This window comes from Sphaeramia orbicularis, chromosome 20 (genome assembly GCF_902148855.1).
Source record: "Sphaeramia orbicularis chromosome 20, fSphaOr1.1, whole genome shotgun sequence".
NCBI classification, from domain to species: domain Eukaryota; kingdom Metazoa; phylum Chordata; class Actinopteri; order Kurtiformes; family Apogonidae; genus Sphaeramia; species Sphaeramia orbicularis.
In genome coordinates this window covers 15,788,743-15,813,321 of record NC_043976.1, presented here as the reverse complement: position 1 = coordinate 15,813,321, position 24,579 = coordinate 15,788,743, and the positions used below count along the sequence as shown (strand labels likewise).

At 36.6% G+C, this 24,579-nt stretch overlaps 1 protein-coding gene across 1 annotated transcript in view; it reads left to right on the top strand.

Moving 5' to 3' along the window:
* Nucleotides 1–24,579, top strand: part of LOC115411715 (cadherin-7-like) — a 354,822-nt gene that overhangs the window by 291,616 nt on the left and 38,627 nt on the right. Inside the window, exons 4-5 of the mRNA XM_030123930.1 lie at nucleotides 14,621–14,788; nucleotides 23,878–24,065. Of these exons, the coding sequence (XP_029979790.1) occupies nucleotides 14,621–14,788; nucleotides 23,878–24,065 (356 nt within the window). The remainder of the gene's footprint in view (nucleotides 1–14,620; nucleotides 14,789–23,877; nucleotides 24,066–24,579) is intronic.

Sequence of the window (24,579 nt, the reverse complement as noted above, 5' to 3'; positions counted from 1 at the left end):
TATTATATTTTTATAGTAGATGAATATTAATATAATTTTTTCGGCCCGCGGGCGGGCTATTATTCTCTATATTTTGCTATTTTCACTGTAAATCATTTATTTTCTTTTATTCAATTTCAGTCAAAACAGAGAAAACTGAAGAAAAAGTGACTTTTAAAGCAAAAAATGTCATTAACTTTACATAAAAATGAGTCTCCATCCACTGTCATTGATCCAACTCCATGGGTTTTACTGGTGAATCAATGTTGTAGAAGATGACGGTGTTTCTATGGTAACTACGGAGCCTCTGAATGTCCAAATGGGTCATATCTGATGACCATGAAAAGACGACAAACTGTATTTTACACCAATTATTTACATGTATTGATAGGATTAGTGGGAAAACAAATATTTACCGTTTTAGACCAGTAGATGCTTTTGGTCGACAGTGGATGTTTGGGTCTTTATGGTTTAATGTACAGGGGTTGGACAAAATAATGGAAACACCTAACATTGTGGCATCATAGAAGGTGTTTCCATTATTTTGTCCAACCCCTGTATGAGCAGACTGTGCAGTTATCACCAAAACTCTTGGCAGTGACACAAGTTTTCAGAAGCTTTGCTGCTTCTTTTTAGATTCATTCCCACATGCTACTGAGGCACATAGACTTTTTTTTTTGTTTTTTTGGTTTCAAAAGATTTTTACTGGCAAATAAATCACATTTTAGTAAAAAGTCAATTTGTGTCATTACTAAAACCTTTGGCCTCGACTGTAAAATCCTAATCCTGACCCTAGTTTAGGTTTATAACAGGGTTAGTTTTGGAACAGCAGAGGTTCAAACATTTACAAGTTTTGGAAACTTGATCGAAGGGCTGGACCGCCTCGGATTCCCGTTCCTTCTCTGATCTAGTGGATTGAGAATCTAATTAAACTGAAATAAAGTAATAGGCCAGGGCTGATCCTAGCTTATATCATGTGAAATTTCCATCACTACATGATAAAACGACAGTTTATGGTTTATGTATGATGGTTTAGGTTTATAACAGGGTTAAGGTTAGGGATGGGAATCGAGAACCGGTTCTTTTTGAGAACCGGTTCCCAGTAGCTCGATTCCTTAGAATCATTTGCCTGCCTGCTTAACGATTCTGCTTATCGATTCTGCCTTAGTTGCGCATACGCGATCGGGTTACGCGTACGCTGCATTGTTTTGGTCAGAACGTAGCCAACATGGTGTTGAGGCAGAAACGGTCTAAAAAGACGACACCAGGTCCACTTACTTGGAACACTGTCAAAGCTTCCATGTCTTCAAATGGGTGGAATCCCTCCAATATGTTCAAACATTTGTCCACAGCATGTGATTCATTTACAGGAATGTCACATATTTGATACGCTACTTAGTGACACTTGTGAATGTAGCGGTAGAGTGAACACCGGGCCCAGGTCCAGTTCCGGTGCGGGCAACAAACGTCGTACCCAAATACAAGTTTCTGAAGGTACGGAAAAGGAAATGAGGTGCACAACAATGGGAGACGAGCCGAGCCGAGTCAAACCGGTTCCACGTAGTAGAAATGCGGCAATAGAGGAATTAGTAAATCATCCTAAGTTTCGCTTTCACTGCATGCTGCCGCCCCCACCCCCCCACCCCACCGAACTGGGCATGCATCATCTGTTATTATTATTTGTACATACTGTATATGTTATATTTTCTGTACTGAGATGGAAATATAAAATACAGTTAATGCAAACACACCCATTTGTACTCTTTTATTCCCTCACCCAATGAGAATCGATAAGGAATCGGATCGATAAGCAAAATCGATAATGGAATCGGAATTGTTAAATTCTTAACGATTCCCATCCCTAGTTAGAGTTAGTTTTAGAACAGCAGAGGTTAAAACATCTACAAGTTTTGGAAACTTGGTGATTGAATGGCTGGACCGCCTCGGATTCCTGTTCCTCCTCTGATCTAGTGGATTGAGAATCTAATGAAACCGAAACAAAGTAATGGGCCGGGGCTTATCCTTGCTCATATCATGTGAAATTTCCACCACGAAGATCATCCTGTGATAAAGCGACGGCCATTTTAGAGATCTTGGCGCTTTTCTTCTCGCTCTACTTTCAGAATGTGTGTTGTTCTTCCTCTGTAAGATTCTTGTTGTGGCGACTGCACTAAATAGAGAACATTACAGCTGAAGGCTACATATAAATCTGGCTGCCTCCCGCTGTTCGGGCAGGTACTATAGAGAGGCCTGGGCATTTTTCTTTTAATTCTAATCACAAACAGCACATAGACACTGGCAGATATACGAAAAAAACCCACACACTTCCTTTCAGCTAATATTAATAGATCCCGTCTTCTTACAACATGTTCAATGCAATGAGATTATGTTTGCAACACATGGGTCCTTTGTCCCGTAGCACCATGGAGTCCTTTTCCAGTCTTGGATCCCTGGGAACCTTTAGTGTCCCAACATTAGAACATGATGCTTAAATGTCACCAGTAATAAATACCCAGGTTGGTGAGTTTATTCCCTGTTTGTATGGCCTGTTTTTGTGTTACGGGATCTATCCCTATAAGTGGACCGCCTAAGGCTAGTGAAAATCACATACTGCACCCTTCATGTTTAAGTGTTCATCACCTCCATCAGTACCTCTCATGGCTCGCACGCCGAGCCAGAGGGTTCCGCCAAAGCCTACACTTTTATTTCCTCTTCCCAAGACAAATGTCAAGTATCTGGGCTTTAGCGGGGAGCGTGGCCCACCCGTCTGCCGCCAGTAGCGTGGAGACAGCTAGATAAATGCACGGCTACGATGCGTCTGGCTCGCACCGGAGGCAAGGAGTCACGGTGCGATGCGAGGCCGCGGCGTGATAGCAACAGAAGGATTTTAATCATTGCCTCTCCCCAGGAATGACACCAGCACCGCACGGGGTAACAGAGATAGAGAAGGAGAGGGAGGGGTGGCACCCAGCAGACAAACAACAGCCTCGCAACATCGCCGTGTGGATTAGCTGTGTCGCTCGGTGAGAAGTATGTACGCTTCTGGCCAGGCGGGAGGAGAAACATGTCTCTGTTTTTTTTTTTTTTTTTGCAGTACGCTGGAATCAGGATTCATGGCATCATTAACCACCACCAATATCTTTCAGGCACCAACACACAAAGCTGATATTAAATAAGTATATCAATTGTGTGTGAAGCCTATCTATGGTTTAGCGGGACCGTTCATTTGTCTCACTGCTGGCTGCACAAACTTAACATATTTTTCTAGTTTATTTCACCTTTTAGGAGGCATTTGTCGAGGCTGTTATTATAATCCAACCATTATCCAGCTTCCTCCTTGTTTTTTTTTTTTACTTTTTCTGAATGTTTAAAGATGCCTCTTTCAAGTCTAGACATGCATGTTTTTGTCCCTATGGTGATGCCGCATGGAGTGGAGAACTGAAAAAGTTTTCTTCTGTTTATGTCTGGCTAGTATTAAGGGAGCCTTGCTGGATTTGAAGGCGTGAAGTAACCTTTCTGATGCAACTCAGTAAACAGGGTTCACAGGTGTCAGTGCAGCAGGCACCGGAGCAGTGGTAGTACTCTTTAATTGGCTACAAAGTTGTACTGTAGCAGAGGCAACGGGGAACTGATGAATGGATGGATGGAGAAAAGATGTAAGGGATAAGCGGAAGCAGATGGGTGCATATCCACGGCAAGGACATAATGCCTAAATTCCCAGCATAAAAGCATTAGGCTTAACAAAAAGCAATAGATGACATGTTTTGACTTTGTCACTGAAGCTGAACCAAAGGAGGGTGAGGCCGTCCTATTTTTTTTCCCAGAGCTGTATGACAACAACAACACACTGTTCATTATTTGATGCGGCACTGAAATGGCATGTCTTGTACAGCAGCAGCAGCAGCAGCAGCAGCAAAGGATTATTGCTTTATTGACCACTATCATCCCATTGTAAACCCACTGGCAGGGACTTTGGTACAAGAAGTGGACAGCTCACTATAATTTAGCTAACCGAGCCATTTAGTTAGAGCAGCCAATAACAGTTTTCAGCCAGAGGGACTGTAATGACATTAATAAAGGATGGCAGACAGAGAAAATTAAACACTTAATGGAATTGTTTATTTTCAAGTATAGTCGGTATTGATGGTCAAAAGGCATCTTCATTTTTCTCCTCAAGTCTTGAGCCACTTTTCTTGATTTACTTATCCTCTGTCCTTTTGTTTCTGCACGGAGTTTAATTACAAATTCTGTGTGTCGGAGAAAGAAAAAGAAAGAAAGAAAGAGTGTGTGTTGGCGCGTCTGTCCTTCAGACTTTGAATATAAGGGAGTTCTAGCTGAGGCTGAAGCAAGAAATAGATTTATGTCAGCTGTATGTTTATGTGAGTTGTGCATTTACCTTAAAGGGGTTGTGGTATCGACTCGACAGCAGGGGAAGTTGTTTATCAGAACACACTTAGGACTAGCAAACCCACCGATGAATCTAAATAAAATATAAAGCTTATCGCTTACAGACATCTGTGGGAGTATCATGTTTTCTTGTTCTAACACAGTGGAAGTTAACTGGGGGGGCGCGGACACTGGGGGTGAGCACATGTGCGGTGGGGGTGGGGGGTCTTTTCCTCCGCTTAGTAATATGCTTAAATTCAGCGGGTCGTCCCATGTGATCTGAGGTCAGAGTTGTAGTCGTCGTGCATGGGAATGGATGCGTCAGTGACTAGTTGTACATCACAACATTAGAAATCACTCAGCACATACTGAGGTGAGCAGGGGGGCGCCAGTCGACTCCAAGGCTGTTATCGTTAACGAAAACTAACAAAATGACAAAAACTAGAATTGTAAAAACATTTTCGTTAACTGAAATAAATCAAAACTATAATCAAAAGAAAAGAACAATAAGTAACTGAAACTGTATTGTGTGTTTACAAAACTAACTAAAATATATAAAAATTCTGGATAAAATTCCCTTCGTTTTCATCTTTGTCAATGTCGGATTGATGTGAAATTGATTTATTTCCCTCAAGCAATTTTAGCTGCTGATACCATATGATACAGGGTGACCCAAAAAAACGGGAATTTTTGAAGTGCGCATTGGCAGACATGAGCAAGTGGCAGCACTGCGAGACAGTGACCTTGAGCAAGTAAACACACCCCCATTTTAGTAACCATGGATCAGTGGAACGGGCGACAGCGTGCGTTAGCCATAAAAATGTTTTAGAAAAACGGTGATAGTTTGACAGCTGTGCAGAGGGAGTTCCGACGTTTTTACAACTTAGGACGTCATGGTGCTGTTCCATCGAAACACGCGATAAAATGTTGGATTAATAACTTTGAAGAGACTGGATCTGCCCTAAAGAAGAAACCAACAGGACGATCAAGAAGTGTTCGTACTCCTGGCCCCCAGATCGCCAGATTTGTCCGTTTGTGATTTTTTCTTGTGGGGCTATCTCAAGAGTAAAGCGTACACAACTCAACCAAGAACTCTGGATGAGTTAAAACAGAGAATTCAGGATGAAATTCACAGTATCCCAGCTGAGATGTTGCAGCGGTCGATGAGGAATCTCAACAGCAGATTTCAAGAATGCATTCGTACAGGAGGACGCCATCTACAGGAAGTAATTTTAAAAAAATGAAAATTCCATCATTGTTTCTTAAATGGCATGTTTTAAGGTTTCAATTACTATGAATAAAATATTTTTCTTCCATCACTCTTTGTTTTATTGGATTGTTAAAAAGTTCCCGTTTTTTTGTGTCACCCTGTATTTAACGGTCCGTCACTTCTTGTCACTTGTCGTTTGGTCGTCTTCTGATCCCCACTCTACCTGGAAACATGCAGACTGGGATTTATTTGAATTCGACTGCGAAAAAGATAAAAGATATATAAAAAAAAAAAAACTAAAACTAAACTAAAACTAAGCATTTACAAAATAACGAAAACTAATAAAAACTAGCAAACCTGCTCTAAAAACTAATTCAAACTAACTGAATTAGAGAAAAAAGAGTCAAAACTAAATAAAACTAAACTATAATGAAAAATCCAAAACTATTATTAACCTTGGTAGACTCATATTGCCGTTAGTGGGGCGTGGTTCAAAACAAAAACTCATTGCCAGTTACTTTCACAGTTGATAGAAATAACACTATGTCTTATAATGTGTATGTGTTGTTTGAGCTGATAGCTTATATTATAGCTCTGTTAGCTTAGCTATATTTTTAGATAGAAATCAGCCCCAGTAAAACAATTAATCCTCCATTTTTTTGTTCGGTTTGTGTTGACAATAGCTGAAATAATGATTTGTTTGCAGGGGCGCCACTACCAATTTTGGGGCCCCATGAAGGCTAAACATTGTGGGCCCATTCATAAAATTCAGTACCTTGTCGATAGCGTAAATGATGTTATGTATGACTAGCTTAACATGCTTTTAACGTCTGATTCCCGACTTCTTTGCTTCTATTATACAGCAGATCTTACACAAAATTTTTACAACTTCTAACCTGTATCCATTGGACCCCCTCCTGTGGACCCATGAATTTGTCTTGTTTACGCCCCCCCATTGGCGCCCCTGTCTGTTTGATATCAAACAAATAAAGATATGATAAGATTTTCCTTCATTAGTCCCACAAGGGGAAATTCCAGATGTGTAGCATCAAATGAGCAAAAAAGAGCAAAATCAAAATAAAGACAAATCCAAAAAATCTATAAATACTATTTACAGCTGATGCACATGCTGTTTGTGTCACAGGTTGGATACACTATAAAAAATAACTGTAGAATTAACACCAAAAAGTTGTAAAATTGCAACATAAAAAAACTGTAAGTGACAATACAATGCAAAGTTGTTTATTTGAAAAGATTTTTGTGTCAATGATTAAATCAAATATAGCTGTAGTTTTTACAGGAAGAGTATGTGAACAAAACCAGATTTGTATGTAGAAATGATGTTTTTCTATTGTTTATAGAAAATAAAACTGAATTGAAAAACATTTTGTGGTGCCACTTAAATTGCAAAGACCATAATGTTGAAATAACAGCGTATTTGCTTTTTTTTTTTTTTTTTAAATAGAAAAGTTATATAAAGAAGTAAACATCTGACAATGTAACATTTTAAACTTGTTAATGAATGGGTTGGTAGAGTTGGTAGAGCGGCTCGTCCAATAACCAAAGGGTTGGTGGTTCGAATCCTGGCTCTGACTGTCCATATGTCAAAGTGTCCATGGAAGACACTGAACCCTGAATTGTTCCCAGTTGGACCTGGTGGTTTTGGAAAGTGCTTTGGACACCATGAAGGTGGAGAAAATGTGCTTAATAAGTGCAGTCCATTTACCATTTAAATCCAGTGTTAAATCTACATGTTTAAAATGTTACATCTACATGTTACTCTGTAAATATGTTTACAGTTGGATGTGTTTTTTACAGTATTGTTCTGGAAACCACAGCTGCCAGTTTTTTTCTATAAAAACAACAGGATTTTTTTTTACAGTGTAGGGTAGGTACTCATACATACACCTATACACATATATGTACACACATAATCATTTATATATAGACATGTATACAGATTATACATATGAGTCAGTCTGTCACAGTTTAGTCTGAACCGTGGGTCAACAAATGGCAACTTATCAAAGATAATAACATCTCAGGAGGCTGGAGAGTTAGCTTGTGACTGAAGGGTTACTGGTTTGATTCCCCAGACTGGTTTTTGGCTGGATTTTTTGACTGATGTGCCCTTGAGCAAGGCATTTAACCCCCCATTTGCTCCCTGGGTGCCCGATTCGGCAAGCCCCCAGCTCCTCGTCTGCAGTGTGTGGTGTGTTCCTGCATGTTCTAGTGCTGGGTTAAATGTAGAAGGTCAGTTTCAGTGTGTGGTGCATGTCCACGTGTGTGATCTATAAACTGACAGAATATAGATTCTTCTTCTTAATAACTTTATACCTTCACAAGCTTCATAATCAAACTCACCCATGTAGAAGAAACACTGTGATGTCAGTATCAACTCCTATTATTTTAATTTAGAGCTGTGACCAGTGGTGAAAACAATAGCTTCTAGCTTTAATTTGACCCTAGAGCATAGGTGTCAAACATGCGGCCCGGGGGCCAAAACCAGCCTGCCAAAGGTTCCAATCCGACCCGCGGGATGAATTTGCAAAGTGCAAGTTAGGGTATCAAACTCAAAAATAATATCATAATAACCTATAAATAATGACAACATCAATTTTTTGTCTTTGATTTAGTGTAAAAACCATTAAATTATGAAAATATTTACATTAAGAAAGTGTCCTTTAACAATAAAATGTGAATAGCCTGAACAAATATGAACAACCTGAAATGTCTGAAGAAAATTAAGTGCAATTTTAACAATATTCTGCCTGTTACTAAATGTTTTGTGTCTTTGTAGATCTGATCTGTAATGTAATGTAATGTAATATGTATAAATGATAAGTCGAGGTATAATATTGTAAAAATTGCACTTATTCTTCTTCAGAAATTTTTGTTTTTTCAGGTTATTCACATAGTTTTTGTTTGGATAGTTTGTTAATGTAAAAATTGCCATAATTTAATGTTAGCTTTTACAAAATTTTAAGACCAGTTGAAAAATTGCAAGAATTCACATTTTGCATAAAATTGTACTTACATTTCTTAACAAATTCCATTTTTTTCTTTTTGTTTGAATAGTTTTGAAGTGTAAATACTGGCATAATTGAATGTTATTTTTTTGCACTAAAACAATTTGGAGTTGTCATTATTTATTGGCTTCATGCTATTATTTTACTGGTCCGTCCCACTTCAGATTAAACTGGGCTGAATGTGTCCCCCGGAAGAAAATGAATGTGACACCCCTGCTCTAGAGGTTGTTTCTTATCTCTTAGACTGGCAGAGTGACTCACTACTGCCTCTAGTGGTCACATAAGTCATCAGGCCAGTCATAAATTCACATAGTTCATATGTAGACAATCCATTATATTGGCATCTTTGGTATATCTTCTTTATTTAGCCATTCTAATGAGAATTTAGGTCATTTTTCAAATATCTGAAAGTAGAAATACTACATACCTTCAACCTTTTAACACCTCTTTTTTTGTGATCCCTAATTTTTTTAGGGTTAGGCCTATAATAGAAGAAATGCAAGGCCAGTATGTGTGGATTAGACTTTATTTTAAAAGAACATTTTGTAATTTCTGTGTTTAATAAATGGCTGAAACACAAGCTAAACAACCTCACATTAACCCTAACCTTAAGATGGTTTTCCTCTGACCTGATGGATGTGAAGGTTAAGAGGTAAAATCGCATTCATTAATTAAAAAGTAATTAATTAAACAAGCCTTCCAAGCCAGTAGATATAAATAGTAGTAGACTTAAATACTGATATTGCTGCGTAATTAATGAGGAAATGATGATGTGAATATTCAAACAAGATATCCAACTCAGTATAAGATAAACTTTTAAAGGAAATCTGCATTATTTTTAGTAACCCTGCATCCAAAACAACACAGCCTTTGCCAACGCTGAAGAAAAATTCATGCAATAAATAGCAATAAATACGGTTTTTTTATACCTCTAGAGAGTGGACCTCTATTACATGTCAAATTTTCGTAAATGAAAGGATTATAAGGAATTCTTCGGAAGCCAACTCCATGCAGGAGCCTCTCTTTGATCAGCTTCATCAGGCTGTGGATGTGATAAAGCAACTAAAAAAATGATTCATTTATTCAGAAACTGCGCTTTGGCTTTGTGAGGTTCTTAATGAGTAATCTTGCATGTTCTGTAGGAATCTTTAATAAGTACCATTTAATGAATTAAACACATTGTGAGGTAAGTCATTAACTTTGAAAAGCAACAGTGATTGCTTTTGAAGGATTAGGACACCTTTCTTTGCATTTAAATATGTGGTGTTAATTTTGCTTGGTATTATCATCTTAGTCGTCAGAAGATAAAGTTGAGATTAGAAAATGTCATTAAAGGAGAGATTTTTTGCTAAAGGCTTTTTTTTTTTTTTTTCTTTTTTTGGTTTAAGACTAGATCTTCCACTTAGCTGTTCAGGTGCAAACACACACTCCCACAGACAAATGGCAGTCATTTTATGTCACTGTTGTCACATCTCTCATATCTGTCTGATCCAGATCAATTATGACAAGGGGACAGGCAGATAATGCCTTCCCTGACAGCTTAAATGTCCTTTTGCATGGGCTCGATTTTCTGACAGCGTCTTAACATTAACCTCATCACATGTCAGACCACCGAAATATTGGGAATGACAGCACGTTTGAGGACTAGGACGAGTCATAAGGTGTTACTGTTGTGTAAACAAGCAAGCAGAGTGAGACACCAGTGGAGTCCATGAAGGGTTGATGGGATGGTGTTTCCAGAAGGTTTCATGTACTCAGTGCCAATGAAAACGCAACACTTGAATGCGTTTTATTGTTCCTGAGCTGCATCAATATGTTTAAGTTTCACCTGTATAAGATAATCCCAGACAATTTCTTAACAACCTGAGACAGGTTGAGCTATTGTCACGCTTGAATGAACTTGTCTGCATTATAAGACTTGCTCAGCAATGAACTGCTCAACGTGAGGAACTGTGGTCAGTTAAGGAGTGGTCATGTTCTGTATACAGGGTGAGTCAGAAAAAACGCTCTTTCCATTTAAAGAAATTGTACCACTGAAATGGAAATGCTTATTTTTCTTTTGATTATACAGTCATATTGATGTGGTTATTGAGCATGTCTGGCGATTGAATCATTGATTTATGGCATAGCATAACAGAGGGAATGTCCATTGTTTATTGTGCACCGAAATATCTGCCAACACAGTTTATGCCACCGTGAATGAAATTGAAATTGTCAACCATTACAGCATGTTTACTCGCCATCAAAATGTTTTGTCTCAACGAAGTCGTCCGGCACGACCTTCAACCTGGCTACCATTCAGATTGATGCAAATCTGTGCTCGTTGTCGCATCTCTAACACAGCTCTTCTCGCCATTCGTGTTCGTCGTAGGGCTTGGATTTCAGCCGTGATGCGATTTCGGAGTTCCTGAAGAGTTTGTGGAACAGTCTGATACACACGGTTTTTAAGATACCCCCACAAGAAAAAATCAAGGGGGGTCAAGTCCGGGGATCTAGGTGGCCACTCTCTCTCCTGACCCAAACAGACAACTCGATGAGGAAATAATACCTGCAATCGCTGTGGTCTTGCCATGATGAAAACTCCCTGGGCACTGTCATGTAGGCCTATGTCCTGAGTGTGAAAGCAAAGCCCCGACTCCTGTAATTGTTGTCAATTTCAAGTTTGTTCACTGTGGCATACATTGTGTTGGCAGGTATTTCAGTGCCCAATAAACAATGGACCTTCTCTCTCTTATGCAATGCAATAAATCTATGACTACATCACCAGACATGCTCAATAACCACATCAATATGACTGTATGGTCAAAAGGAAAATCAGTGTTTCCGTTTTAGCAGTACAATTTCTTTAAATGGAAAGAGCGTTTTTTCTGACTCACCCTGTATAAAGGCAAGCTGAAAAGCACCAAAATCATTTGCAATAACTCAGCGATGCCCAGACTGACACATGACCAAAGATGCCATGCTATGGGGCTCCTGGAGGCCGGAATCTCCGCTCGGCAGGTGGAGCGCCGTTTTGGATGCAATGTGTCCACCATAGTCAGGATGCAACAGAGGCATGAAGAAACTGGCTCAACTGCAGACAGACCTCGCCCTGGACAAACACATGTGACCACACCACAGCAGGATCGCTACATTGAGCTGCAGCACCTCCGGGACTTTTGGTTTTGGGGGTCCTTGAGTTTCTTTCTTTATCCTTATTTTTTGTCAACAAATTTGGATGTGATTTTTTATTTTTACTGTATAGAAATGGCCTATGATTAATTCCAAAGAGCTTATGGAATAAAAATCCTCATCGATTTAAACAATTATAAGAATCTTCAAGTGTTGCGTTTTCATTGGCACTGAGTATATATTTATGCCCTCTGTCAGAGCACTTCACAGTAGGGATGTAAACAATTAACAATTAACTATCGATTAATTGTCGATAAGAATTTGCTCAATTAAATTATTAATTGTCGGCTAATTCTCCCTTTCCGCCCATCCACACCTGTTCAAAGGCTGCCGGTTATCGAACCGGATCATGGCGTTGATGAGTTAGAATGTCTTTAGGGACATGGTGGAGCCAAACACAGACCAGCCGTGGGCTGCGATGCATCCCCGAATAAATGCACGCACAAATGTAGGGTCGGTATCGGATCAGAGCGTTTTCCCTGGAGGTTGGTCTAGTCCACAGTCAGTGAGACAGAAGTTGAAAATATCCTCCAGGCTCCTGATTTGGGACACAGGGATGTCGAACATTTTGTCCTGCAGTCACCCCGGTGGACACAGGAAAAAGCAGGGGAAAGTGTGTGTGTGTGGGGGGGTGACTTGTTATACATATGTATAATATATAATAGTCCAAGGCAAACGTCCTGCCCCCTCAAATAAAGTTTGTGAAGCTTCAGGAGGTAGGGAAAAGATAAATGAGCGAAAACTTTCACTTTTACTTCTGCGGGGGCACGGAAATCACTGCCACGTACCCCCATAGTATTAGAAGTAGGATGGAAAGCGACGCACACACGTGGTTACCATCCAACACGCACGCATCCCTCGGCCAAACTGCGCATGCGCGGCCGAGTAACCCCACCCCACTGACGAAACGCATGCACGTGTACCCCCCCATTACAGACCGTCACAGCAACAGATGAATTCCACAGGAAACACTGACTGTATCCAGTGGTTCAATAAATCAGTCATTATGGAATATGAGATGCTTTTTTCATGAAGTATATAAACAATATTTAGCTTTTATTCTTATAGACTGTATTAAAAAAAGAATTTCAGGTTTTCAGGAAAATCGCCACTTCTCAATTAATCGTTAATCGATCAATAAGGTCAACCAACTAATAATTAATGATTTAATTGATAATTTGCATCCCTACTTCACAGGGTTCCCACAGGGTCTTAAAAGGTCTTAAAAGTCTTGAATTTACAAATCTGCTTTTAATACCTTTACCCAGTGTTTTTCAACCTTGGGGTCAGGACCCCACATGGGTTCGCCTGGAATTCAAATGTTGCTAAATGCTAAATTCAAGATTTTTTTGCTTAATTCAAGCAAAAATAATCTGCCAGTGGAACAAGTGAAAATTACCTTAGTAAGATTTCTTGAAATAAAATTTTCAAGATCTATTGTCTAAAAATAAGTTCTTACATCTCACTGAAAAGTTACTATTTAGGTGATTATGTCTTATTTTACGTGTGATGAGATATTTGGACTAAAATGAGAAAAAATACACTTGGTAAGATTTAGATTTTTGCAGTGAGTCGTTTAAATCCCTGTAAACTAGTTGTGAAACAAAGTTCTGAACTCAGTCACTCATCCTGACAGTAGAAAAAGCACCAAAAATATAACCCAGGTTGAAAACCGCAGGAATATAATATATTTATGAAACATACAGTCCGTGCATTTACATGACAACTTTTATTCCTGGTTTAATCTGATTAAAGGTTAGATCCTATTTCAGATGCCCATGTAAACACCTTATTCCAATTGAAAAAGAAAAGTTCGGATTAAATTTAAACCCCATTAAAGTCACTGGTTTAATCCACTTTTGAATCCGGTCTAAATTATTCCTGGGACATGTAAACCCTTTATTCCGTTTGGACTTTATTCCTTCCATTCTGCACATGCTCGTTGTCTTGTCCTGTCACGATGACACACACATTCTGCGCTGGCGGAAGAATATGCAATGCAGTCTAGTCAACCCAAACCGTTCCAGTGGGCTATTCTGATGGGATCTACCAGCCTGGAAAACCCTGAAGGAAGAGTTCACCACTTGTTTTTTATTCATTCATTTGTCATGCACTAATGAGTTCGATAAGTGGGCAAATCAGTCTGCACTGCAGTGCACCGATTGCCTTGTTCTCACAGCCCTTCCGTTAGCTTAGCTTAACCTAGCTTAGCATAATCGCTTCATTCCTATGGTTAGACGTAGCCAGGCTTTTAAAGGTGATTCGTAGTATTTTATGAGTGATTTGTGAAATTCAGTTCTCCCTAATCATTACTTTAGTCCGCTGGGGTCAATATGATCACAAATTGAGGCTCAAATCATGGCCATGTGACTTACTGCAGTAATAAAATCTTGGGAAATAAAAACTAATGCAAAGCTAAAACGGTAAAGCAAAGCTAATTTAGCGCATGCATACCTTCCAACAAAAGATTTTCCAACTTCCGTCAACACAACAGTCCCAAGATTGTATGAGTGCAGTAAGTCGCCGATCTAAAGAAATAATTAGGGAGAATCAGATTTCAGAAAATCACTTACAAAAGACAACAAATCACCTTTAAAAACTGGCTACGTGTGACCATGGAAATGCAGTGACTATGCTAAGCTAAGCTAACAGAAGGGCTGCAAGAACTGAATAAATGTTTCTCATGTAAACCTTTATTCGGGTTTAACATTTCCATATAAACAAAAGAGAAAGTACTTTAGTTCCGGATTAATTTCTTTTGGAAAAATAAATCGGATTTAAAAAACATCATGTAACCGTACCCATTGTGTCTGTCACCTGCAGCATCTGTTCTGTTCTTTTTCAGGTGTCATCAGAACAGCTCTGCCCAACATGGACCGGGAGACCAGGGACCAGTACGTGCTCATCATCCAGGCCAAAGACATGGTGGGTCAGATGGGCGGTCTCTCGGGCACCACGTCCGTCACTGTCACGCTGACCGATGTCAACGACAACCCGCCTCGCTTCACTCACAGTAAGAATCTGATCCTGATTGGCATTTACAGGGACACAGCCACTCAGCCACGACAATCAACCCCATTTCACTGGAATTACATTCATATACAGCTAAATTGCCAATCCAATTATCTTTTGCTACAAACATCACCTGTGCCTGGATTTTATATATTGAAGAGGCGTAATTTCCCATTGACGGATCTGTGACTTATTTTAGGTTTTTTCCCAAAGGGGCAGAAGTTTTACAGCATCCAAGGGTTTGAGATTCACATCTCAGCATCTGTAGGTGTTCACTTTTAGCAAAGAAAAGCAGGGTAGTTCATGTTTGTTTGTTTTTTTCAGTGTATTTTTATTCATAGTCAGTCTTTCAAACATACAAAAAGACAAATACTGAGACATATAACAGAGGTATAAGATGCCACAAACAATAAATAAATAAATAAATAAATAAATAAATAAAAAATAAATTAAAAGGTTCCACTATGTAATTACCCAATCACTTTGTACACACCACACATTAACTAGAGTCCAAGTGGTAGTTCATGGTTTAAATATAAAATACTTATACATAGGTGTCCAGTGTATCATTTTTTGCAGTGTTTAAATGTACTGATTATAAATTTTACTTAATTAAATACTCTTTGCTTCACCCTCCCCAATGGTAGCTGCTAAAATTCCAAGAAACATTACATTTACTGGTTGTCTGATCTTCACTTTTGATTATATGAGTCTTAAATCTGGTTCACGCTAAAACATAGTAGGTGGTACTGAGGCTCCTTAAATCTGGACTCCTTCTGCCATAAAAGGGAAAAAGAAAAAAGAAGAAGAAGAAGAAAGTCAGTTTGGAACTATTGTAGAAAATGGTGGTGCAATATGCAGTAAGAGTGGATGTGGACAGATTTTGTGTGTTTTTAACATTTTGTTATGATTATAATTTTCCGTTGTATTTTCTTTTGCTGTTGTTTTATTTATTGTATTATATTGAGTATTTTTAAGTGAACCTGTGTGAATTCCCCCATCAATTTCATTGTGTAATCTTGAAATCATGTGTACAATGACTATTCTATTCTATTCTATTCTATTCTATTCTATTCTATTCTATTCTATTCTATTTTGTTCCACTGTATTTTGTTCTGTCCTATCTTAATCTATTTTGCTCTATTATATTATTCTATTTGTTCTATCTAATTCTATTCTATTCTATTCTATTCTATTCTATTTTGTTCCATTGTATTTTGTTCCATTGTATTTTGTTCTGTCCTATCTTAATCTCTTTTGCTCTATTATATTATTCTATTTTGTTCTATCTAATTCTATTCATTTCTATTCTATTCTGTTCAATTTTATTTTGTTCTATCCTATCTCGTTCTATTCTATTCTATTTCATTCTATTCTGTTTTGTTCTATTCTATTCTATTCTATTCTATTCTATTCTATTCTATTCTATTCTATTCTATTCTATTCTTTTCTGTGTTGTTCCATTGTATTTTGTTCTTTCTTATCTTAATCTATTTCATTCTATTCTATTATTCTGTTTTGTTCTATCTTATTCTATTCAATTCTATTTTGTTCAATTTTATTTTGTTCTATCCTATCTTGTTCTATTCTATTTCATTCTATTCTGTTTTGTTCTTTCATATATTTTTCTATTCTATTCTATTCTATTCTATTCTATTCTATTCTATTCTATTCTATTCTATTCTATTCTATTCTATTCTGTGTTGTTCCATTGTATTTTGTTCTTTCCTGTCTTAATCTATTTCATTCTATTCTACTATTCTGTTTTGTTCTATCTTATCTAATTCTATTCTATTCTATTCTATCCATTGAAATCTTTCACATTACACCTTTAAACTAAACCAGTGTCGTCAGTGTTTCCATCGCTTAAATCAAACCATTAAAACTTTCATGCTCTTCTGTTAATCATCTCATATTGTGCCTTAAATTGGCTCATTTGGTGCAACAACATATGGTACGTCTGTAAACAAATGAGATTTCAGTTCACTTTTGGCATTTTTGTTCATAACCGCCTTTAATTACGATTAGTTATCAGGGCATTATACTTGTAAAAATGTATTTGCAGTTAAGTTGAGTTCATATGTTTGTAATATTTGTGAGACGGGGCTGGAGTTGGAGTAAAACCACCAGTCCTCGCCTCATTTGCAGCATTTTTGTTCCCTTTAAATTGTGCTTTTTAAGGTCTAGTTTTTCAAGTATATAATGAATCCAGTAGAAGAGAAGAAGTCTAGGCTCTCATTTCACCCTTGAATAGAAATCATTGGAAAATATTAAATCCCCTATACTATCTGTAACAACGCTGGAGAATGACTTTTCATGTAATTTTTGCGCGGAGGAAAAGTGAAACAGAAAGTATTCAGCAAAAACACGCTCATTAAATCCTTATCATTAAATTTCATCCCACTGTTCGAAGGTTACGTAAAAAATCATAATTCATATTTTTTCCTTTTCTTGCATTCGTATTTTTAGGAAACATTCTTACTTTTACCACTAAATTAAATTAAAAAAAAACAGACTTCCTGCAAGGTGTGCATCTCCCAGCTTTACTCTTCATCAGAGCTGGTGGCTGCTTCAGCGTCGGACTCCGGGATCAATCAAGCTCGGGGTTTTTTTTTGTTGTCAGCCTATTTCACGGGCTGCTAATGGGTTCTAGACCGAGCTTTAGGATTCAAAGACATGCAGCGCTTCTCATGATAATCCGAAGAACCGGCAATCAGTTTACCACTGATAGCCCGACCACTGTCTGGCTGTTGCACTCACCACTGCGCTGCCATGAAGCTAGAGTCAATTTACTGGTCCCTGGAGGGAAAGAAAGGTTCAAGTTTGCACAACAAGTCATCAATGCCGTTTTAACCCAGTGCTGTCACGCTGTGAAGAAAGAGACTTTGGAGGAGTTCTAGTTTTTTTTTTTTGCTCCTGCTGTCGCGCTCGCAGGGTCATGGGTCAGAATCGATAGACCATTATGGAGCATCAGAGCTGATAGACTCCAGGAGCTATAGCTAGTCCTTGGGAGAAATGAGGGAAAGAAGCCAAGGTTAGGTGCATTGGAGGACAGGCTGCAGGAAGGCATGTATGGAGAAACCAGGAGGGGAACGGGTGGGGGCAAAATGGAGGGAGGAAAGCAATTTTTTGGTCTTCTAAAGAGCCGCTATTCCACGGCAAATTAAAAAGCCATTATAAAGATTACATGGCGGCAAACAATGTCAGGCAGATTAGCATTTAGACGGTGGCTGAGGGAGACACTGTGAGGAACACAGAAAGGTCTGGTAATGAGCTCCGCCATGGTGATTGGGGAGATTATGATTATGAATATGATTCTCCTTCTTTATTCTTTTAAGAGTACTTTAAATCTGAAGGGTCAGACAAAAGCTCAGGGAACACAATGGGTAGTTTTGGAGTAATAGAATATTTGAGTGGACATTTCATCCCTTGAAAGGTAGCAAAAGGATCTGAGTGTGACTACATTTTTTTCTCCCCCCCCCCTCCCTTGGTCTCTTCTTAGTTTTTTTTTTTTTTTTTTTTTCTCGGGTTGAAGGGATAAGCCGTTACGTGCAGACAATATTCAAGTAGTTCCGCGAGTTTGTTTTGTTGAATATTCAACCAGTAAAACTTTGAGAAACTGAAATTGGTCTTTGCTATTTTTAATTGCATATTTCTCTTCTTCATTGCGTTCTCCACTGCCGACGCTGCGGCGTTAGTGTTTTATTTCATGTGTGTCACTGCTGTCTAGGCTTATATTACACCAGATGAATCTATTTAGGACCAGTGTTGTGCAAGTTACTTCTAAACTCTACTGTATCTTACCTTACAATGTTACGATGTCACAGAAATGTAATGTGTTAAATGACATAAACCATTTTTACAGAGATGCACAGGTAGAACATCAGTTTTAGAACATTACGCTGGAAAAAATCAAAATCTTACCAAGTGTATTTTTGTCATTTGTAGGCAAAATATCTCATCACACTTAAAATAAGACATAATCACCTAAAGAGGAACTTTTCAGTGAGATATAAGAACTTATTTTCAGACAATAGATGTGGAAAATCTTATTTCAAGAAATCTTAACAAGATCATTTTCACTTGTTCCATTGGCAGATTTTTATTTATTTATTTATTTATTTTTGCTAAATTCAAGATTTTATTTTGCTTAATTCAAGATTTTTAATTTTTTTTGCTTAATTCCAGCTAAAAAATCTGCCAGTGGAACAAGTGAAAATAATCTTTTGCATTGCTCCATTTAAAGCCCTTTAAACGAGTTGCGAAACAAAGTTCTGAACTCAATCACAAAATATCTCATCACACTTAAAATAAGACATAATCACCTGAAGAGTAACTTTTCAGTGAGATATAAGAACTGATTTTTAGACAATAGATCTAGAAAATCTTATTTCAAGAAATCTTAACAAGATCATTTTCACTTGTTCCGTTGGCATATTTTTTTTGCTAAATTCAAGATTTTTTTTTGCTTAATTCAAGATTTTTTTTTGGTGCTAAATTTCAGCTAAAAAAATCTGCCAATGGAACAAGTGAAAACGATCTTGATAAGATTTCTTGAAATAAGGTTTTCAAGATCAAAGTGTCTAAAAATAAGTTCTTACATCTCATTTACAAGTTACTCTTTAGGTGATTACGTCTTATTTTAAGTGCGATGAGATATTTTTTGCAGTGCTCCATTTAAAGCCCTTTAAACTAGTTGCGAAACAAAGTCCTGAACTCAATGACAAAATATCTCATCACACTTAAAATAAGACAAAATCACCTGAAGAGTAACTTTTCAGTGAGATATAAGAACTGATTTTTAGACAATAGATCTAGAAAATCTTATTTCAAGAAATCTTACCAAGATTTTCACATGTTCCACTGGCAGATATTTTTTTTGCTTAAATTCAAGATTTTTTTTTTTTTTTTGCTTAATTCAAGCTACAAAATCTGCCAATTGAACAAGTGAAAATGATCTTGATAAGATTTCTTGAAATAAGGTTTTCAAGATCAAAGTGTCTAAAAATAAGTTCTTACATCTCATTTACAAGTTACTCTTTAGGTGATTACATCTTATTTTAATTGCGATGAGATATTTTTTGCAGTGTTCCATTTAAAGCCCTTTAAACGAGTTGCGAAACAAAGTTCTGAACTCAATCACAAAATATCTCATCACACTTAAAATAAGACATAATCACCTGAAGAGTAACTTTTCAGTGAGATATAAGAACTGATTTTTAGATGATAGATCTAGAAAATCTTATTTCAAGAAATCTTAACAAGATCATTTTCACTTGTTCCGTTGGCATTTTTTTTTTGCTAAATTCAAGATTTTTTTTTGCTTAATTCAAGATTTTTTTTTGGTGCTAAATTTCAGCTAAAAAAATCTGCCAATGGAACAAGTGAAAACGATCTTGATAAGATTTCTTGAAAGAAGGTTTTCAAGATCAAAGTGTCTAAAAATAAGTTCTTACATCTCATTTACAAGTTACTCTTTAGGTGATTACGTCTTATTTTAAGTGCGATGAGATATTTTTTGCAGTGCTCCATTTAAAGCCCTTTAAACTAGTTGCGAAACAAAGTCCTGAACTCAATGACAAAATATCTCATCACACTTAAAATAAGACAAAATCACCTGAAGAGTAACTTTTCAGTGAGATATAAGAACTGATTTTTAGATGATAGATCTAGAAAATCTTATTTCAAGAAATCTTACCAAGATTTTCACGTTCCACTGGCAGATATTTTTTTTGCTTAAATTCAAGATTTTTTTTTGCTTAATTCAAGATTTTTTTTTTTTTTTTTTTGCTTAATTCAAGCTACAAAATCTGCCAATTGAACAAGTGAAAATGATCTTGATAAGATTTCTTGAAATAAGATTTTCAAGATCAAAGTGTCTAAAAATAAGTTCTTACATCTCATTTACAAGTTACTCTTTAGGTGATTACATCTTATTTTAATTGCGATGAGATATTTTTTGCAGTGTTCCATTTAAAGCCCTTTAAACTAGTTGTGAAACAAAGTTCTGAACTCAATCACAAAATATCTCATCATACTTAAAATAAGACATAATCACCTGAAGAGTAACTTTTCAGTGAGATATAAGAACTGATTTTTAGACAATAGATCTAGAAAATCTTATTTCAAGAAATCTTAACAAGATCATTTTCACTTGTTCCGTTGGCATTTTTTTTTTCTAAATTCAAGATTTTTTTTTTGCTTAATTCAAGATTTTTTTTTGGTGCTAAATTTCAGCTAAAAAATCTGCCAATGGAACAAGTGAAAACGATCTTGATAAGATTTCTTGAAATAAGGTTTTCAAGATCAAAGTGTCTAAAAATAAGTTCTTACATCTCATTTACAAGTTACTCTTTAAGTGATTACGTCTTATTTTAAGTGCGATGAGATATTTTTTGCAGTGCTCCATTTAAAGCCCTTTAAACTAGTTGCGAAACAAAGTTCTGAACTCAATCACAAAATATCTCATCATACTTAAAATAAGACATAATCACCTGAAGAGTAACTTTTCAGTGAGATATAAGAACTGATTTTTAGACAATAGATCTAGAAAATCTTATTTCAAGAAATCTTACCAAGATTTTCACATGTTCCACTGGCAGATATTTTTTTGCTTAAATTCAAGATTTTTTTTTGCTTAATTCAAGATTTTTTTTTTTTTTTTTTTGCTTAATTCAAGCTACAAAATCTGCCAATTGAACAAGTGAAAATGATCTTGATAAGATTTCTTGAAATAAGATTTTCAAGATCAAAGTGTCTAAAAATAAGTTCTTACATCTCATTTACAAGTTACTCTTTAGGTGATTACATCTTATTTTAATTGCGATGAGATATTTTTTGCAGTGTTCCATTTAAAGCCCTTTAAACTAGTTGCGAAACAAAGTTCTGAACTCAATCACAAAATATTTCATCACATTTAAAATAAGACATAATCACCTGAAGAGGAACTTTTCAGTGAGATGTAAGAACTTATTTTTAGACAATAGATCTAGAAAATCTTATTTCAAGAAATCTTAAGATAATTTTCACTTGTTCCATTGGCTTTTTTTTTTTTTTGCTTAATTCAAGATTTTTTTTTTTTTTGTGCTTAATTCCAGCTAAAAAAATCTGCCAGTGCAACAAGTGAAAATGATCTTGCTCAGATTTCTTGAAATAAGGTTTTCAAGATCAAAGTGTCTAAAAATAAGTTCTTACATCTCACTTACAAGTTACTCTTTAGGTGATTACATCTTATTTTAAGTGCGATGAGATATTTGGACTAGAAATGAGAAAAATACACTCTGTAAGATTTAGATTTTTGCAGTGCTCCATTTAAAGCCCTTTAACGTGTATTTGTAACATAGTATAGCAAGCTATTAAATGATCAAAAACAAATTAATTTAGCAAAAAAAGTCTCCATTTTGAATGTCTGGGGTCGCCAGAAATTTGTGATGTTAAAATGGGGTAACGAGCCGAAAAAGGTTGGGAACCACTGCCTTAAGTTCTTGCAGTCTTCGTGTTTTTTTGTTTTTTTTTTCAATTGAACATTAACCCTTTCATGCATGAATAATGAGAACCTTAATGGGTCAAAACACAGTAATGTTCCATCAGAGAGCGAACTTTAATTGATTGCCATTCCGACATTTATTTCAATATAAAGTAGCTCCTTGTTTTGGATAATCCCTTCTGGTCCAACTAAAGCAAAACTGAATTTAAAAGTAAAAGTGTGGGTCAAATTGTCTCTAAAATGTCACTTCAGATAGATTTTGAATACTGTGTTTTGACCCTAATCAAGTTATTCTTCCTGAGTGTTTTTATTCCTCTTTAGGCATGAAAAAAAAATGCAATCGAAAAAATTTTTTATGAACCTTTTTTTCATTGAGTTGCAAAAATATCCACTCAGCTGGACATCATGCATTTAATTTTTGAAGCCAAGAAACATGTATTTACTGATACACTGTGTGAAAACTATGAAATAAATGTTTTTAATGCTGCTAATCTGATGTTTTGTCACATTTTAACATACTCTAATATTAGTTATTACTCACTTTATGGAGATAATAAGCAAAAAAAAAAAAAAAAAAACTTTTTTTTTTAACCCTTTCATGCATAAATTATGAGAACCTTAAGTTTTGTTTTTTTTTTTTTTTGAGTGTTTTTATTCCTCTTTGGGCATGAAAAAAACAGTACAATTGATTTTTTTTTTTTTTCATGGATTTACAAAAATGTCCACTCAACTACACTATGCATTATATTTTTGAAGCAAAGAAACAAGTATTTAAAACCCAATATCAGAAAATGATATGAAAACAGTGAAATAAAAACATATTTAATGCAGCTAATCTGATATTTTCTCACATTTTAACATATTCTAACACTAGTTATTACTCACTTCATGGAGATAATATGCACAAAATAACAATTAACAATTGATTTCCACTCAAGAACCAATCAAGAACAGCAAAGTTACAGTAATGGTATGAATTGCAGTGTGTGAGATGGTGCATAAGTGTCCACTGTGTTGGCTGATATGGAACTAAAACAACAAAACCCATGAAAATACAAGAGTAAAGCTGTAGAGTAACTGTCCACTGTAGTGACCACTATGCATGAAGGGGTTAAGAAGAATGGTTAATTACAGTCTATTAACAATAAGAAGCAACTGATTTATACTTAAACATGTTAGTGCAGATCAGGTTTATCGAGAACAGCACAGTTACAGTAAGGGTATGAATTATAATGTATGGGATGATGCACTAGTGTCCACTGTGTTGGCTGATATGGAACTAAAACAATAAAATCCATGAATATACAAGAGAACAGCTGTAGAATAACTGTGACCACTATGCATGAAAGGGTTAAATTATGGGCGAAAAGTGTATTGTAATGCAAGCGCTATTGAACATGTAGCGGGTAAAATCTTACTGTAAATTGATTGACTAACCCTAACCTGTAATGCATGCGTTACGCCCAATGCTGTTTAGGACCCACATGACTGAATCAAAACTACAATATAACACAGACAGAGCAGCTGAAAGGTAAATCAGTACCAGATTAAGTATTTATCACCACCAACCGCCTCTGTCTATGTGGGTTTTTTTTTTTTTCTAGAGAACTATCAGTACACGGTGCCGGAGTCACTGCCCGTTCAGTCTGTTGTGGCCAGAATCAAGGCAGCTGATGCCGACATAGGCTCCAACGCAGAGATGGACTACAGGATCATGGACGGGGACGGACCGGGCATGTTCAACATTACAACCGATGAAGACACACAGGATGGAGTCATCATTCTCTTAAAGGTACGAAGTTAAAATAGAGTGGATTCAGACACTTGTTTGCCTTTAACCCAGGGGTGTCAAGCTCATTTTAGTTCAGGGGCCACATTTGGCAAAATCTGATCTGAAGTGGGCCGAACCAGTAAAATAACATAATAATACAGGGTGGGGAAGCAAAATTTACAATGAACATTTAGTTGTTTTTTCTCAGCAGGCACTACGTCAATTGTTTTGAAACCAAACATATATTGATGTCATAATCATACCTAACACTATTATCCATACCTTTTCAGAAACTTTTGCCCATATGAGTAATCAGGAAAGCAAACGTCAAAGAGTGTGTGATTTGCTGAATGCACTCGTCACACCAAAGGAGATTTCAAAAATAGTAGGAGTGTCCATAAAGACTGTTTATAATGGAAAGAAGAGAATGACTATGAGCAAAACTATTACGAGAAAGTCTGGAAGATACTATTAAAGAAGAATGGGAGAAGTTGTCACCCGAATATTTGAGGAACACTTGCACAAGTTTCAGGAA